The sequence below is a fragment of the Vollenhovia emeryi genome, unplaced genomic scaffold (genome assembly GCF_000949405.1).
Source record: "Vollenhovia emeryi isolate VEMERY1.0 unplaced genomic scaffold, V.emery_V1.0 DF939149.1, whole genome shotgun sequence".
Taxonomy (NCBI): domain Eukaryota; kingdom Metazoa; phylum Arthropoda; class Insecta; order Hymenoptera; family Formicidae; genus Vollenhovia; species Vollenhovia emeryi.
In genome coordinates, this window is record NW_011967217.1 from 1,826,058 (window position 1) to 1,845,923 (window position 19,866).

General features: G+C 40.1%; 1 protein-coding gene across 10 annotated transcripts in view; it reads left to right on the forward strand.

Annotated features, from left to right (window-relative positions):
* LOC105565799 (septin-7) overlaps window positions 1-19,866 on the forward strand; it is a 51,154-nt gene that overhangs the window by 16,534 nt on the left and 14,754 nt on the right. For 8 of the 10 annotated variants that reach the window (XM_012019295.1, XM_012019294.1, XM_012019293.1 and 5 more), the window contains 6 exons: window positions 10,818-11,292; window positions 14,846-15,053; window positions 15,159-15,411; window positions 15,965-16,157; window positions 16,480-16,645; window positions 17,483-17,524. In XM_012019295.1, the coding sequence (XP_011874685.1) occupies window positions 10,818-11,292; window positions 14,846-15,053; window positions 15,159-15,411; window positions 15,965-16,157; window positions 16,480-16,645; window positions 17,483-17,524 (1,337 nt within the window). The remainder of the gene's footprint in view (window positions 1-10,817; window positions 11,293-14,845; window positions 15,054-15,158; window positions 15,412-15,964; window positions 16,158-16,479; window positions 16,646-17,482; window positions 17,525-19,866) is intronic. The other 2 variants (XM_012019292.1, XM_012019288.1) reach the window with 1 other exon arrangement.

The window sequence follows — 19,866 nt, forward strand, 5'->3', positions numbered from 1 at the left end:
TTTTTTTCCGTGTAATTCTCTATAATGTGATAAGAATTGAACATACACTTTCTTCAAATACTTATCGCGTACATGAGATAATACCAACTTTTAAATCACTGTCGAGCAACACACACAGCAAACCTCCCTCGCGATGCTTTTCGGACCGAGGAATAGTTCATGTTCGGGGGTGCTAAATCGTGGGCTTCACCCTCGATCGAAATACGCTGTAATTCATGAGTCATACAAAGCAAACTGCGTGTACGCTTCGCATTCAGATCGCGAGGAGTATTTCTTCGCTCTTATGCGTTCGTTGCTACCGCCATTCATTGCAAAACTTATAACAATGTTCTATACCTACTCAATGCCTACTGATCATATACTATATGTCGGTATATGTTGAAATTGTTTAAAAATTGAAAAGACATAATGATAATTTCTCTTTGAGATATTCTCTTGATTAAAATATATAGAATTATACAAATGATAGTATATTACTTTCGAGTATGTGTCCGTAAGAATTATCAGTCATGAAAATGACTCGTACAAAAAGTATAGGCAGGAAGAAAAGGAAAAAGAAAAAACACGTAAAAGGGGGGAAATGTAATGAGGCGTGAAGGCACGCACAATGATAAAAGTATCGTTCAAGCGTCTCAACCCTGAAGAGGATGGTCGACGTGCTCTTGTCAAGTCTAATCGCTCTGACACATTTTTACAAATGAAGGAACGGCGATATCCTCCGGCGATAAACTGGCAGTCCATGCCAAGAGAGAGAAAAAGAGAAACACGCACTTACTTGCGAAAAGAGTTTGAACAATCGTGCCATTCAAGCCTGCCGATATCCAGAAAAGTTATACATTTTTTTCCCTATTGCGACAGTCTGTTCGACTTTGTTCTCTGCGGTGAAACAATGTTTTTTAGTTCGATACTAAATGCATTTCGCGTCGACATATGCTTTATATTTGTGCTACAATTTTTCGTCTTGCACACGTATAAAACAATTTAATTACTATAATTCAACAAATTAATAAAATTCACAAAGCTCTCATTTGATAAACGCAAATTCGAAAGAAAGACTAAAGAGCGGTGACAGGATGTTAGTGTCTAAATAATTCGTATATTAAATTTATTACGAAAAATATTACCTCAGCCAGGGTTTGAATCTGGACCTTCTTCTCCCTAGACGGACGTCTGACCAGTTCGACCACCGTAGCATGTAGTAATATTTATCGCGGTAAACAGTCTAACATTGATAACAGTATTCAAAACGAGAACTGCGCGCCGACTTAAATCGTCAGTCTTAAAACACAGTACAATCATGTATCCCCATTATTGCTATAATTTATAATACAAATAACTTGTACTATTATTCAAAGTTAAAGAAAGTTTATTAACAAAAGTCTTTTCTACTTGTTCTTAAATACACTTTGTACATTAATAAGTTTTCATAATTTTATCTAAGCAAACTATGAAGCTTTTTAATTTTAAATATTAAAGATAGAAAAGAGACTATAACATGCGGTTTTTCACAATGATATCCATTACAAGCGCTTCTTATACATAGTACGCACACTTTTTATTCTCCGGGCGCGATAGTTAATTACGAAACAACGCAATTAAAGGTTAATATTGTACGTCGCAATTAAGAGAAAATTCAATGGCATTTATAAAACAACCCAGTCATCGTTATTACCGACATTACGCGAAATAATGTCGCGAATAAAAATAGCGAAATTGAACGGAATCGCGTTGACGGCCATAGTGGCGAAATCAATAATAGAAATTCGCGCCGTGCGCAGCCCTTTTCGAAAGGGCGCGCTAATTAAGGAGAAGTCTATCCCCTCGTGCCCAGGCCGAGGACACGTGCAGGACGTACGACGCGTTAACGATCGCTTAAAGGTGAGCGAGCGAGTGAACTGCATTATTTTGAACTGTGTTACTGTTACGTAATTGTACGAGTATGTCGTTCGCCGAAGCAGCATTGTCCGGCAATGATTCGCGAATTACTTTCGGTCTCAAGCGCATTCTGCGCGGCTTATTCAATTCCGAGTCTTGTAAAAGTGAACTCGTCTGAAATCTAAGCGGAATTTATCGTCCCTTCGACAATTAATGGATTTGTATTCCTGAGATTATGCGCTTCCTTTTTCCGTCGGTCGCCCTCGAACGACGAACTGTTATCTATTTCTTTCTGATCTTTTCTTTTTTTAATTCTTAGGTTCCGCATATCATTTTTCCTGTCTATTATTTTATACTTTTGATTATCTTCAAATAACTAGGTACTTTCTATCCTTTATATCAACAAATTGCGCCAACTAAAATGGATATTTATACAAACAACATACTTTATTATTTTTTATATGAAAATATTATATTTAAACAATCGAGCTTAAGAGTTTACCGAAAGAAATAAAGGAGATGATCTTTAATATTAATGAGACAAATTTTTAATACTTATTGAATAAAAATATAATACAAACAAATTAATACAAATAAATATGTTATTAAACGATGGCCTTTTCTAATTTAATTATTGGATACAAATCGGTCTTGATTCACGACATTATTGTTTATTTAAAAAAGTTGGTGCTGATGTTTCTTTCATCTCTTTTTCGACACGTTCATCTTCGCGATGTCTCTGCTCATAGGGCACGTAGGCAAAAAATAAAAACACTTTTATTAAATCGCACCCAAGCTATTGATTGAGCCTACTTAGAAGTCGATCGGATTAGCCGTTATTGAGATCCAATAATCTAAGTGCCTCTCAACTTGCATACTCGCGTAAAGGTACACGGTCGGTCTCTTGATTTCTCACTGTAGCTTCTCTAAAGCCGGTGTTACACTGTTCGGATCGGCTTAGTATGAAGACTCGAACGAGGAGACCGAACTAGATGTGATTAAAGCCATCAAACTGTGCCGAAGAAGTTCATATTATCAGTTCCAAACTTGCCCACTTACAGCTGGCTACTTTTACATACTGGCGTAACTTTAAATGCGACTTGTAAGTAGTTGTATTTTAGAAAAGCAATAGCTATCCCATTATAACCCAGGTAGCACGTATGCCTAAAAGACGTAGACATTTTTTAGATATACGTGTTGTCTGAAAAAAGTGTATCTTCATTTTTGAGAACAATATGTGTACGGTGAACTTTGACCTTAGTCTGCATCAAGAGTGTAAAATATATAGAATATATTTCGGTACGTAATCGTCGCCGGCGCCACCATTTGGTACCAACATAGTATAACCATAGTATAACTAGCAGGTCCACTCTCTGTCGGCCCCTTTGATCTTTGCGGTCCCAATCACGTGGTATTCCGCCATGCACTCGGGCAGGATCCAGCGATGTGTGTTTGTACGTACTCGTCAAAGCCACACTACCGCACATACAACTTTTCTCTTATTGGTCTGCAATGTCGGATGCGCAAAACGAAACAAATGACGGACTGGACCTACTAGTTATACTATGGTATAACTGGTATGTTCACTCCGTCTTTTGTTCGGTTTTGCGTCGATCCCTTTTGCAAATCGCCATTTCTGGGACCTAATCAATAAGACAATTGTTGTATGTATGGTATTGTAGTTTTGATGAGTATACACACACATACATACGCCGCTGGATTTAAGCCAAAGAGACGGCGGAATACCGTTATCGAGACCGAAAAGATCAAAGGGCCAACAGAGAATGAACATACTAGTTATACCATGGTACTAATAGATGTTCAGATTTCGACCTCATTTTCCATTTATGAAGATCGGTCTCCTGTCTCTAGTTGTCGTAGGATTGAGATTGCAGATCGGAATTCGGCCAATCGGATACGAAGCTATCTCGTCCGATTGGCTAAATTCGTATCCACGATTTGCTATCTGCATCTACGTAGTATGACACGGGCTTAATATATCCTTTCGACATGCATGTAATCAAATCATCGCGACTCGATAACGGCTGTCGTCAGTTGCTTTTACTGCGGAATACGCGCTCCCTCATCCGTCAGCGGTATCGTATAATGAATCGAATCGCGACTGTCGGCCGCGGTGGCCCAGATTTACGGCATCGAGCGTTTATTCTCGTACGGAACCGGGCGTTGAATTCTTCATGAGCGTTGTCGCGTTGCGCCACGCCGTGCCGCATGCCCGACAGAGAAAGAGAGGAATAGACGGAGACGATAATTGATGCAAATGATGAACTCTTAAGCGTAATGGGGCCTAAGTTGCCGCCAATGAGAACGTAAATCCGTCTCTTCCGCTTCCGCGTCGTTCTCTCGTGTCTCGTATCTCACGAGCCGGAAGATTCAACCAAGATGTTTTTGTGAGCGAATCCGCGTTGCAATTTGTACGCTGTCGTTTATCCGACGACGTCTGATCGTTTCACTCGTTAAATACTCTTTCCAGAGATTGCCCGTAAAACTAGTAAACTCTTAACGAACAGTCATGCAAAACATGAGAGGACAATCCAAAAAGTGCTGTTTCTATCTCCTCGATTCCTTTTCACGAAAAACACTTTCTTTCATCATGATAAAGCTACGTTCGCTCGGGTTAGTTTCTCGAGAACTCGCGGAACAAATTCATCTAATTTTGGAGAACATTCAACGATTCAATGTCGTACAGCTGCGAAACCAATACGGCTCTCTTCGTAAAGGTTGAATGATTGATTAACATCAACTACCTTAAAAGTCCAATCGATACCACAAGAGGTCGACGCGATAATTCTGCGGTTAATAAAAGGGCACTTGGAGAGGAGGCTCCACGCGATCGAATCGTCAGCTTGCCTCATTAATATTAAAATGGCAAACTTGGCAGCTAGAGAGAAAGAGGAAGCCGTTCGCTGGAACTTTATGAGTGCGTCTATTATGCAAACTGTGGACGCGGACCTACATTTCCCCTTACCCGAGTAATCTCTATAACGCAGCGAAATTTACGCGATTTCCTTTCTACATGCGCCGACGAGACATGTTATTTGAGAGGAGGATTATATATTAGGGGCAAAAGTTTTAACTTTTTAATTGTTTTTTTATTTACATATAAGTACTACAATCTTCAAACTATTTTCCCTCGTTACATATAACCTTTCGTCATCTTTTTGGTTTTCGAATTTTGTTGCGAAAAAAAAGACATTGATTTGAAATCGTCGAATCATTTTCGTATTTTTCACATCTTGAAAGCGCTGTCTAGCTAAAGCATGCTGCATCGACCGGAATAAATAATAATCTGGAAGCTTCAGATGAGTACGCTGTGTACGGGAGAACTTCTCAGTTAAAGAGGGTTTGCTGAATGCAGTGTCGAGTATAAAGCTTTTCGTCGCTCATCATGTTTACTGTTATTTTGTAAGGTTGTGTGCACCGTTAAATCGTAAAATATGACGTTTCCGATACTTTGGTATGAACCTTACAAATACTCAAAAAGGCAGGGAATTATTTGACTTTAAAATAATGAAAAAAAGACTAGAACCCCTAATAGAAGCGAAATTGCAGAAATCTCACTTGTTTTTGGTCGAATATTTTAACATATCGTATATAATTATTTGTTTTTGGGATAAATAGCGAATTATGATATCAGGGCTACGACTTGTGCACGATATAATTTAGTCTGACGCATGTCGCGTATCAGCGTAGGCCTTGGCGTAGGTATTAAAAATGTAGGTGTTATCGTTTATCATCTTCGCTCAAGTGCGATCACATGTTGTTGCCGCTTAACAATTAACATTTGCTTACGCATTTCCGCGCCTGTAATAGCAACCTTGCTATTAAAAGAATAGTTCAGCGAATCGTTGTCGCAGGAACGTTGCCGTAATTCCCTTTCCCCCCCCCCCCGGGCGACTAATTAATTTCAAATAATGTCGAGCGTTTAATAAAAGTATAATTATTTGAAATATACAGGGTGATATGCAATACCCGGTTCACCTCTTATTTATGGCAAACTAGACTGAGTCGAAAAGTCCTCTACCATTTTGCAATTTTCGCAATAGTTAACGAGTTATTGATTATTAAAAATCGCTGTCTCAGCCCGACCTACCGCCCAATTCAAACGCACGGCGAGATGTGGCCGTCGCACGATTGGCATTGCTAGGCGCGCGGAGAGTTGTTTATTATACGTAGCCGTGCCGGGTGTCATAAACAACTCCCCGCGCGCCTAGCAACGCCAATCGTGCGACGGCCGCATCTCACCGTGCGTTTGAATTGGGCGGTAGTCCGGGCTAAGACAGCGATTTTTAATAATCAATAACTCGTTAACTATTGCGAAAATTGCGAAATGGTAGAAAACTTTTCGACCCAGTCTAGTCCGCTCTTTCCGTAAATAAGAGGTGAGGTGGATATTACAGAACACCCTGTATAAGTGGTGCTTGATGAACAATTCGCCGGAAGCACATGGTGAAACACGGTAGATCGCGTACATTCCGCACGTATTTGTATACCAGCTTATTAAAAATTATAACGAGTGTACTTATTAGATCCCGATGAAACTTTCATCAAAAGGAATTCGTTAATGAGAGCTGCGCTTGTTACCGTATCTGTCTCCTTTCCCACGGTGCTTTGCGCAGAAAAAAAAATCTTTGTTCGCCACGCTGTCCTTCTCGCGCATCGAAAACGGAGCAAGCACGTGCCACGGTGCGGCGCGGCGCGTACGTAACGCGGTCGTTAAGGTGAAAGTTCATTCGCCGGCGGACGATCATCAAGAGCGACGCGGCGCGACGCAGTAATCCAGCCGGCAGAAACTCGGAAGAAGATGAAAGGAGGCAGAGCGGACTCCTTTCCGTACGAGAGGGCTTGATCGCGTTCGCACTCGAGAGGAGCTTAGGGAGACAAAAGCGCGCTCGCGGATGCATTTTCCACGAAATCGATTTAATCGAGTCACCACGACGACGATGACTCGCCACCCGGTGGCGGTGGTGGTAAACCTCGCTAAGAGAGAGTATTGACCTACGTCAGGGGTTCCCAAGCCTGGGAACTAAACTTGGGCACGAAGGTGAAGGGGGAGGGAAGGGGAGAAACACTGTGTAGGTCGCGCGTTCGAAGATAACGTAGCCAATGATAATGACGATCGAGATTACGGCGGTAGTCGAGGAAAGAGCACGTATTTTTATGCGAGAACCCTGTTTGCAAAGGTTTAAAGCTCCCGTCTTACTTGCACGCGGAGAAATTAAGATGCCTCGGAGTCACAGTTGCCTTTTTATGATGTGTAAAAGCTTTTATATCTAAGACCATTTCGACCAAACTCTGGTTAATTTAATCATTGATTAACTCAGCCAATACAGTTGCCAAAATGACGAATAAATACACATTATGCAGAAAGAAAGAGAAGAACCTCTTAATAGCAGAAATACCGTTGGTAACACTGAAAGTTAATTGTCGATTTAACCAGAGTTTAGTCGAAGTGGCCATTACTCTTTGAACTCAGACTTGGCGATCCTACAATTCCCGCAATTTAGGGAAATATTGATTTATCAAGACCAACTTCACTCTGGGCACTTTATATTGTATCGCGCAACCGTGTAAAGGCGTGGCTGTCTTCTTAAACTTAATTTACACATAACTTTTAAATAAGGTAAACATGCGTTCCAAAGACTTACTCAAGATTATAGTTTGTTAACACTTCATTACAGTTAAGGCTTTCTTCTTGGCGAGTTCTTCGCGTTTCCTACCGAGGAATATGTTCGTATGCAACTCGATGCAGAATCGGGTCATCGTAATTTTTCTCCTTTCTCTCTCTCTCTTTTTCGCACGTTCTTTGCGAAAGACACTGCCGTTCTCCAAAAGAAGGCTCGTAACAGCCGCAAACTTTACATTGCCGGAATGATGCCGCATCGCGCGCAGTGGACCGGTTTTCTGTTGTTGTACGCGGATCGTATGGTCTCTCGTCGGTTCCCAGAGTCACTTTGTATACGCGAGAGAGGTAACACCGAGCGGTATAAACAGCAGTAGGGCCGTCGCACCCTTCCAGAAGGGAGTTCCAATGCACCATGCCATTGTTTCTCAACAACGACGAAAAACAATAACTACAAGCGACGTGTGCACAGGAGCCAGCTTTCGGAGTCCAGTCTGCAATCAACGCACGCTAATCCAACGATTGATTCTGGACATCGAAAGCAAATAACAATTAACAATTATACTGTTGGTGAAACTCTTTGAAAGAGATGGATGCGACAACACTGTTTCTTTCCGGAGCTTATTAAGTGCGCTCGTTGTAGATTTTCGGGGAAGACAAGCGAACCTGCAAGACATCGCGTGCGACAGATTTCCCAAATTCCATCCTTACGTCTGGTCAAGTCTAAAAATAGCGGTCGATTTCGTTTCGCTGTCTCTTATCGACAGGCGAAGCACTATTACGTAATACGATGACATTTTTATTTATTATTTATATACATTTGATGGTCGAATTACCAAGGGACTCGCCGGAGATATCAGTCGCTTTAACTTCGCGACGGATAAATCTCGCGCCAGCGGCTAAAGATTTATCCGGCTGCAACAAAGCTGCAGCGCTTTAAACCGCAGCATACTGCGCTCCATTTGCTTGCCTTCTCCGCTCCCCCGCCTGAAATGCTTTTCAAGCGCAATCGTTCGTACGTTGACTCGACGGAACGATTGCGTCGGGTGCGGCGTCCCGATAAGCGCCTCGAGGGGGCGAGAATCTTTCCTCATATCCATCGGGATTACACGTCTCGTATTCGGCGCGATAATCCTGCCAATTCGACCTAGGTTTCTTAAACGCGTGAGATTTCGCCCGGAAGAGGGAAGAACCTTCCTGTGCAAAATTCATCTCTGTCACTACCTGCTCCGAAGTAGTGGTTACAAAAACATGGTGTAAAGATACAAGGTGAAGCAATCTGGTGGATGCGCAATGTCAACCAATCAGAAGTGGCCCGAACTACCGAATTGACCAATCAGAAATTTGCCCCAAACTTCAAACTGCAAATGATTGCGGCTGAACGCAGGAAGAACCAATGAACAGTTTGCCTAAAAAATTGGTTACATGCGCAATGTTTCACCTTGTATCTTTACACCATGGTTATAAAGCTCTATATTTAGGTAAGAGCAAAACAGCCGGCTTAAGCCAACGGCACACGATACTATTTTGCCTACTGGATTGCTTACGAGAGCCAGTCAAGATTCAGTCTTGAGTCATCTGATCTAAAACTCTGCATCCTTAGTGGTTCACGTAAGCAATCCAATAGGAAAAATAGTATCGCGTGCCGTTGGCTTTAGCCTTAAGTCACTTGATTTAAAGCCAACGGCACGCGGTACTATTTTTTCTACTGGACCGCTTACGAGAGCCAATCAAGACGCAGAGTTTTAGATCAGGTGACTTAAAGCTAAACCCTGATTGGGGCTCTCGTAGGTGATCCAGTAGAAAAAAAACAGTATCGTGTACCGTTGGCTTTAAACTCTGCATCCTTATTGATTCTCGTAAGCGATTCAGTAGGGAAAACTAGTATCGTGTGCCGTTGGCTTTAGTGAAGAGGAGTAGTTAGCCGTGTAATTTTGGTCCAGTTAACGACGACTTGGTAAAAATTCAGACGCACAGTGAGCAAAGCGGAGGTGGCTGTTGAACTGGTGATTCATTAGCGGAAAGTTAATGACGCGACGGAGACGGACGACGGTCTTTTCTCCGCCTTGACCTTACGCACGCTGTGTTTACGAGTCGCCGCGTGTGCACTCGTATTATCTGATTCATTCGTATTCCACGATCGGCGTCCAAGTGTAACGGAACGCGTGGCGTACCGCGGTTTCCTGTAGCGTTTCCTTATACGTCTCGAAACGCTAAGCGATCGCTACTTAGACGGCCAATCGCCTCTCCTAATTACGTAAGGCAACTGAAACATTTAATGGCACTCAACAAAGATTTGGACATATTTTAATAATTGGATAAACAACAAGGAACTCTCATGGGAGATATTTGCCGAGTTAAGTTTATTTAAAAGAATTTGATTCTCTTTCATTATAATCAATTCTATTTCTTTTTGGCACATAAATATTGCACATTGATATTTAAATATAAATATGATTACAAAATAAAAATAAATATATATATAAATTTATTTACTTATTTACACATTTGTAAATTGACCCATTCACCCAAGTGTATCAAATGATAATATATAGATACAGGCTTGCAAAAGTTGCTCTAATAACGAAACGCAAACTGTAATACAATGGATAAATGTTTCTTTTTTCACATTCTCGAATATAATCTTTTCAACCTCACGTTTCAAAGTTGGCCTATGAAGAAAAAGATCGTTCTTTCTCGCTGGTCATTGCGGCAACTTGGCTGTCCTTCGAATAACGGTCGATGTTCAGTACTCCGACCACTTCCGGTCGGAAGTGTATAAGACTGCGGTAGCGGAAGCTACTACCGCCGTCAGGGCTGGCGTATCGATCGCTTCTCCTCGGCGTGGCGATGCGATCTTATCGGCTCATAGCGCTTTTTCGCGAGTTTACACGCGCGTTTCTCGTACGAGCACTTCACGGTCGAAGTAACGCGCGGAATTGCCAGGGTATTTGCTGGCAACAATCACGGAACAATGCCGGCCTCTCCTGCGAAGTGGCAAGTTTTGAAATCATGAAACGCAGCCACGTCTCGTCCTAATTCGCACTCAACCGACTCGGAAAGGAAAATTGAGAAAACTGTATAGCCTCGACATTTTCGTATTAGGATTTTCATCTTACATTTATGGCTCACAATCAGTATATCACTAAAATTGCGGTCGCGAGTTGTGGGACACTTTGTATATCAAAATTGTACAAAACCATTAATAGACATTCGTTAAGATTCTGAAGAATCGAATAGGTAAATGTCCAATAAGTGCGATAGGTATGAAATTATCGATTGTTCCTTTATTTTTTTGCAGATCCAGACTAAACGTGAGCTATTCTTCAAAAGTGATGGCACAGGTATAATTTCGTCGCCGTCAGTGCCATCGGTACCGCCGCCGCAGCCACCGACGCAGGTACCTGGGTCTCAGGTGAACAATTCGTCGACAGCAAACGCCACGACGGCTAGCAGCCTCACGTCTCCAAACACGGCGCCGGTGTATTCCAGCGGAGCCCTGAGCGGGCTCAATGCGAAGTCGCGGCTGCCGTCCGCAGCGGCGACGACAATCCCGAACGACGCCTCGGAAGACAGCAACAGGCGCGAATCGGCACGTACCACGATTTCCTCCAAAGAGGACAGCAACAAGGAGACCAGTCTGCTGCACCATGCGCGACCCACACCGCCCACCAAACCCAAAGAACTCGACGGCTACGTCGGCTTCGCGAATCTCCCCAATCAGGTGTACAGGAAGGCCGTGAAGAAGGGCTTCGAATTCACACTCATGGTCGTAGGTCAGTGCTGGTTTGCCATGAAAATTTGGATAAGTTGCGCGATTGAATATTTATCTTGACACGAATTGTACACACGAGTTATTAACAAATGGCACAATTGATACAGAGACAAATCAACCGATTTGTACCTAGAAAATATACAAATGTACGAGAGTTTCCTTTTTAACAACGCCGAGTGGGTTGTAAAGGCGTAATCGCGGTAGCCGTGGAAACACCGTAGAGTCTACCATCAAGGTCGAATCTCTGCAGCGGGAAGCGCGATCCCGGGGTTGGGCATTAAAATGTCCATTACGCAGCTACGGAAGAACAACGGCGGTCTTTCTCGCGAGAGAATTGGCCCTGGCGAAGGACAAAGGGGTCCGTTTCTTCGGTAGTTGCAGCGGTATTCCCATTTCGTTCGGAATATCATCTCGCGATGCAACCTCCCATCTGCCGAGCACGTGCTAGCTTCGTCTCTTTCTTTCTCGTTCGGTTCTCTCTTTGCTCATCGAATCAAGGCTGTCGCCGAGGTTCAGCGGTTCTCACACGCGAGCATATCCGCGGGGCATGTCCGATTTCGACCTTCGTCGGATCCTCTCTCTCTCCCTCCACATCGAACTCGTCATTATTTATTACGAATTACCGTGATGTGTTCTCGAGATGACCAATTTGCGGCAATAACGCATCGTACAGCAACTTTGCAACCTTTGCAATTGAAAAAGGCCATAAATTGCTAATTGCAGCCCGCGTTTTTCTCTCTGCCGCGCTTAAGCCTGTATTACACTACAGATAAGGGATTGGATTGAAATTTGATTAATCATTACTAATCTCAAGTTTAGTGAATTTGGGTCTAATTAGTCAAATTTCAATCCAATCTTGAGGTGTGCCCTTTACATGGAAGCGTCGAGCGTCAAGCGTTAAACACGCGCGCAGCACTTTCACGCAGGAATCTCAACACGCAGATTTTAGCGTCTTGACGCTAATAAAATAGCTATTGGCAAAAGTTCAATAAAGATTGTAGGGGTAATAACATTGAAAATATACATACAGTTATTCATTACATAATATTATAGATATTGGATAATATATTTATTATTTTTTTTATAGAATTTTATATGATTAGCAGTGTATATTAGAATCCTAGCAAAGATCTTTCAAACACTGGGAAATATTGCGTGATAGAATACGTGTTTTTCTGCAAATATTGTTATAAACATTCAAAGCTTATTTTCCCTTTTATTGTTTTATTTTATTACATTTGCAATTATTGGACTGCTGCAATTAACTCTACTCTCTTTATTGAGTATAGGCTTTCAAAATATAGTACCGCTATCGATCAGCAGTATCGCTAACAGAACAGCGTGGAGATAACTGCAGCAGTTTTAATAACTGCAAATTAAACATAAAAGGAAGAAGACGTTTTGGATGTTAATATTTGCAGAAAGACGCGGTTTCTATCGTGCAATCTCTCCCAGTGTTTGGAAGGTCTTCGTTAGGATTCTAATATACATTCTAAAAGTTAATCAGTGCATTATCACTGAAAACAGTTATAAATATAGCACTGAATAATTCAGTGAATCAGTAAATATTCACTGTTTTCAGTGATAATCCACTGATTGACTTAGATAGTACGCTGTTAGTTGGAAAATTCTATAATATATTATCTAATAATAATATCTATTATTGTATATAAGGCATAACTATACATTTCAACGTTACTCCTGTGATACATTTATTGAACTTATATCAATAGCCATTTTATTAGCGTCAAGAGGCTGAAATCTGCAGGTTTAGATTCCTGCGCACGTGTTTGACGCTTTAACGCTCGACACTCGACGCTTTCATGTAAAGGCATCTTTAATCTTAATATTTTCAATCCGTAGTCTGACACTGGCTTTAGATTTATCATTTGACTGCGATTCCTCCAACGAAAAGAACGGTGTAATTGAAGCTCGTTAAGAGGATCCCTCAGCCATCTTTTTTACCGACACAGTCGCAAATCTAGTTTTTGCGCTTGTAATTCTTTTTATTGCCTTTTCTGCACAAAATAATACCAGGATAAGTTGCATAGCGGAAAATTTTCACGCTTAAAACACTCAGAAGTCTAATAAAAAAATTTATATTTAAAATTTTCAATTCGTAGTTTGTATTAAATTCGAAATTGGCTTTATAAAATTGCAAAATTCTTCCACGCGACTAAAGTACGCACAAAGACAAAACCAGGGACGGTCAACTTTATATAAAAAACGAAGGGAAATTAAAAATATACACTTTTTAAGCGAGTGACTGAGGGATCCTCTTAAAGAATGACATATTTGTCCGGTTATCGATACTTCTCATGATAAAGTGGCTTTCATAAAATAGTGGCCTGGAAGTATATGTGCACTAATGACATCGAAGATATTTCAAGAATTCGGCCGGGGGTTGGAGGAGGAGGACGCGGTAACAAAAGTGCTGACTAAACCGTCAATCTTGAACAAAGCGCGTGCAAGGCACGGGTGTGAAAGAGTGTCATTGGGTCTGGAGAAATTTGAGAGCATGGTCTGCGTGCGGGGGCTATTATTAGCCCGCGTATAAGCGGAGCCGTTCCTCCGTAAATAGAGCAATTCAAGAGCTTACCCTTGGCTGAAGGCGTAGGCGCGGCACCTCGCCTGGTTCAAGGTTCGCGCATTAAGAGGTCACGGCATTCGTTTCGTCTCATTTCGTTACGGTCACCGTCACATAATTTATTTCACCACAAACCCGTTGAATTCGCGGGACGTCGTAGAAACGTGTCCGTCTTAAGTATTTGGGCTCAGATTAATAATCGTTGTCATGATGACGGAACGCTGGAATATTGGTCTTGAAAATTGTAATTTTCTGGTGCGTTACAGTAATATTTATGAAATGATACCCTTGCAAGAGGATATATTTATCGAAAGAAATCGTTTGATAGATGTATTTCAGCTAAAATGCACGATTACAAAATCTTTAAAAATATTCTTATAAGTAAGAAGTATTACGGTCAATTTATGAGAAAAAAAACAAGATATTAAAATAAAAAAAACACTTATTCAGTAAAATACAATAAAATAAGTTTGAAATACGTTTTTTAGTCAAGCGGTAAAAACATGTAGCTATAATTCTATGTTTGAAGACATGAATATAAGTCCTTCCATTATAAAATGAAAATGTCCAACAAGAAAACTCGTAATCAGGATTAACAAAGTTAAATTGTATTCTCGCATCAACCAGTCAAAATAAATTATTCATAAAAGACACTGGTAAATAGGCGGAGTAGACTATTTTCAAATAACTGCTTACTCTCGTGAGATCTGTTTGTGGATTGTAATATTTTTATAATTAGAACTGTAGAATGTACATTTCTGTAAATGTTTAATCACATTATTTCAGTGATTAAAATGTGTATTTTAGTAGGCTATAATTCTACAATTTGTGTTAAATTTCTCTTGTTCAATTGTTTTAATTTTAAGAACAGCCCACAAGCTACATTGTCCTACGATTTGATATATATATATATATATATATATGTATATATATTTATTTATCAAAGCGTGCTTTTAAATTTTTACAGGGGAGTCTGGTCTCGGCAAATCTACCTTAATCAATTCCATGTTCCTGGCGGACATATACAGTGCCGAATATCCTGGCCCTAGTCTCAGGATAAAGAAGACAGTTGCCGTGGAGACTAGTAAAGTGTTACTGAAGGAGAACGGCGTCAATCTCACTCTCACGGTCGTCGATACTCCCGGTTTCGGTGACGCTGTGGATAACAGCAACTGGTAATGCATCCACTGACGAAACAATCGAAAGCTCGCGATTAAAGCTTCATCAAATCCGTTCCTCTTTCAACATCTTATCTAACAACATCTTCTACCTTTGTCCAGTTGGGTGCCTGTAATTGACTACATCGAGTCGAAATATGAGGAGTTTCTCAACGCCGAATCCCGCGTGACGAGACGGCAGATCCCAGACAGTAGAGTGCATTGCTGCCTCTATTTCGTCGCACCCTCCGGTCATGGATTGAAGCCTCTCGATGTAGAGTTCATGCAGCGCCTCCACGACAAAGTTAACATCATACCCATTATCGCTAAGGCAGACACAATGACGCCGGATGAATGCGCGTACTTCAAAAAACAGGTATAACTTGTTTATAATGCGTTGTAATTTTAAAGGATAAATTAAGAACTTGGTTTTCTTAAAGGATGTACACTATTAAAATGCATTAAAACAATTGTTTTAATTGAAGTTTGAAGTATAAAAAATGAAATTTTTAGTGCCTGAAGTCAGAATTCTTAATATTTGCGGCGCTAGAATTTTCTTGCATGAACGCTCTGCAACACTCGGCGCCTATAGAGCCTATTTCCACACTGCTGTATTTTATTTTGTTATAAATTTTTATGGGTCGAACAAACTTATAAATGTCGATACTTTTTATAAAAATTCGTATTGGTGTGACTTGAAAACATGATATGCTATAGTTCATGCCAACTGTTACTTTTAAAATTAATACATTTTAATTAATGAGATTAATACATCATTTAAAAATTACTGTAAACTCTTATAAAAAACTTTCTCTTACATAAATCTGTAAATAATAATATTATACAATTTAACAGCAGCCCAGAAAGACTTCATTTCATTGCATATATTTTTCCTTCTGAATTAATTTAATCATTGTCTCGCTTTTCAGATTTTGAACGAGATTGCGCAACACAAAATAAAAATCTACGAGTTCCCGGAGGTCGAAGAAGAAGAAGACAACAAACTTCATAAGTCATTAAGGGACAGAGTGCCATTTGCAGTCGTGGGAGCGAATACTGTCGTCGAACACGAGAATGGGAAGAAAGTGCGAGGAAGAAAATATCCCTGGGGAATTGCAGAAGGTATGTATGGTTTTCTAAATCAAAATAATTGATCGAGACTTAATACTATTGGAAAAGATGATCAATTAGGTAACTACAGAATAGCTAAGCAAGCTAGTTTTATATCTGAAAATGTTCGGTTTTGCTATACTTTATTTTACTTCTATTATATCTAGTTTATTTAAGAGTTTTGTTGTGCGTTCTTACACTGTTTATATTAATACAAGTATCACGTGGAGAATAGAATAGATAAATAAGAGTCTAATATGTTTGGCATTTTCTTTCTTTATATGTAAACTTATGTCGATTTTATAATTTGTTTCTATTTCGTTTCTGTGCACAGTTGAGAATCTAGAACACTGCGACTTCATTGCGCTCCGAAACATGGTAGTAAGGACGCACGTGCAGGATCTGAAGGACGTGACGAATAATGTGCACTACGAGAACTTCAGGTGTCGCACCTTGGCTGGTCTAGGCGTAGATGGCAAACCAACAAAGGCCTCGAATAAGTAAGTGCAATCCGTGCGATTTCTCGTTAGACGTTTCATTACCGCATTAGAACAGTTTTGTCGAGAAGTAGTGTGTCTTGTCCTGTCGAAACAGACAAACCGAGCGTCACAGTTTAACAAAGAAAAGAAAACAGGCGAATTGTCCATCTCGAGTCAATCTGATCATTCATCAAGTTGGAGTCAAGTGATAAAAACTACAAGTACTCAAAACAAGTGTCTTTAAATATGACAGCCGTTTAATCTGATGTCGCGTAATATGGTCCAATTTATTAATTTACCTGTCCCCAGTGCTATATTAATATTATTGCCGGACGCATAAAGATGGCGAAACGACTGCTTATCTCCCTTGGTCGGACCCAGCTCGCTTTTACGACGCTCGTTTTTTCTATTCGAAACACGAGCAAGGTTGTTTGTTTCGTTGAGTTTGATTTGAGCACGCAGTGTGTATACCGGCGAAGCACTCGACTGTGTATGCGTGATGAGATGATCGTTTTATCTCGAGCTTCAGTATCACCAGTAATACGACACAGTGGTCCTTGCGAGTCGATTACGTTACTGTTCGAAACATGCTTATACCACACGGTGTTTTTCTGTCTTTCCATTCTTTCTTATCGTCCCGAACGGAATTCAGAGAAAGGTTGTGCATGCAAACTGCCGAAGGCCTCAGTGACTCTCGCGCTCGAACTATCTTAGCGTAACTCGATCGCGAGCGGGATCTATATCCGTAGTTTAGACACGAGAACGCTGCCGAGGGAGCGGGGGGGACGAACGGACCAACCAACCCTTCGACAGCGTGTCGTCCGTGCGAATTTTAATGGTGAATTTCTTATTGGTCAGTTTGTGCCCTCCAGGAGTGATGAACAGTTTCATGATGGTGTGGTAAGTCCTTTAATAAGGCTCAAAAGGATATATGGTTTTGTGTGCACAAGCCTTGTCGAGTTTCGAGACTATTCCTGTAATCTTCCAATTTAGGAGGACTTGCTGCGCGTGGATCGTAAGGTCGAAGGCGAAAAAATTTCATCACAGAATGTTAGAAAAAATTAATGAAACAGACATCGTACGTCCTAAATAAACTGGCCGTAACTTTAATTGGTTGTCACATCAGGATCAATAAATTGAAATGTTGATTGAATTATTTCAGTTTTATAATTTATGCGAAGAGCCACGCGTTTTCTCTCCATTCTGTATTTGTGACGCGTTGTGTAATTAAAACGCGTATTCTTATCTGATTTATACATTGCGAGAAATCGATCGAGCGCTTACGTGTAATACGCTCAGTGAGCCCTCCGAATACCCGATGCAAATTATTGTACGCTGTTTAAAAAGAGAGCAACTAGACGTTAGATTTTTCACGTTGAACGTAACATAATTTATGTTTGCTTGACGCCTTTATATCGATGTGTGTTTACTTTCGCATTTAGTATATAGCACAACGCGTAATAAGTAGTTCTCTTACGTAAAGAGCAAGCATATCCAGTTACTTTTACAATATCTTTTACAACTGTAAATGTATTATGGCTTTAGAAATTTTACCGTGGCAATCTTCTACAGTAAAAACTCTAATTTGCGTCGCATATGAAAAAAATTAATACTATATGTCAGTGATGAAGATGTACTATTTAATAAATACTGGACATAATTTAAATATATAACAGAGTTGCGAAATTTGTAATTTGGAAAAATGTAAATAATAATTACTTGTGCTTCCTCATAGAGGAATTCTTCTCTCACGCACATGCGGGTTTTTGGCTTCCTCATGGAGGAAGCTTTGTGCGCAAATTCTACAGAAGCAATTTGCAATTTGCATCTTAACTTACAAAGCTTTCACTATGGAGAAATTAAAAAATCAACTTGCCCAGATAATGAGGAAGCAATGTGCAAATTTCTAATTTTTTGTAATTGTTATGAAACTTGACTGTAGCTACAATTCTGAAAAGTATTTTCATTTCATTTCGATCCCAATTACAATTCTGAAAATGATTTGTGTTTTATTTCAACTCCAATTACAGTTTCAAAAAACATTTGTGTTTAAATGTTTACTTCACTTACAGTTCCGAAAAATATTTGAATATCAATTTGATTTTAATTAAAATTATGAAAAGTAATTATTAATTAGACAGGAATTTAATTACAAAAGTATTTAGTTATTTGCTACCCTGTATAAGATCGTATACTTCATATACGTAATGGTATGCTGCACGAATTTTGCGACAAACTTTCGGAATGTAATCGAATTTTGCATATTTGGAGCATTATTTTAATTACAATGACGCAGTACTCAACCAATTATCTGTAATTTGTGTGACATCGATTCGACGTAAATTCGGGCTGCAGGATTTAGCCCTATACTGATTACAATCCTAAAGGATCGTCTACAGTAGATGAAGTAAGTCTGGCGTGAGGAGTAAGAGTAGAAGTAAAGAAATTAATCATTACCATTTCTTACTCCTGCTTCAGCTCTGACGCTTACTCTCGGCGAATTAGAGCGCAGTTCGAACAGTGCTACAAATATTTTTTTTAATTATGCCTGCACTTTTAGCTTTTACGTTGATAAGTAAGTGTTGGTCTACAACCTTGCTTTAAGTAAGCTGTAAGCCTTAAGCCGTAAGAAGTTAACCAATCACAGGTGAGAGTGAGGGGAATAAATGTCTGTGATTGGTTAATTAGAACTTACTTAAAGCAAGGTTGTAGACCAACACTAAAGATTACGATTTTCTTACTTCTTACTGCTTACTTCCAATGTAGACGGCCCTTAAGTCCCAGTCTACAATAGATGATTTAAGCCCTAAGCTTTAAGAAATTGGTCAATCACGGTCAAGTATGAGTAGAATACGCGACTATGATTAGTCAATTTCTCAAGGCTTAGGGTTTAAATTTCTATTGTAGACTGGAGCTAAAGCACTTACAAGCTTACCGCCGATAAATTATCTATTCTCTTATGCTATTACCAGGAGTAGTTCTATTTTTTTATCTCGCGATAAAGAATATATTTATGGAAACATATGTGTGCCTCTATTTCTCGGAATATTCGTAGCCTTGTCATACCGAACGCGTAAGTTTTCCACAATGCCACGTTGGTCAATATGATTTACTGTTATCTCTTTGCAGAATCATGCAGACGCTACTCAATAATCCGTCCCAGCTCATGTTAGTTATATGATAATTGCTGTATTAATGTGACAATTATAGCTAATTGTGTTAATCCAATTATTTGTAGTCAA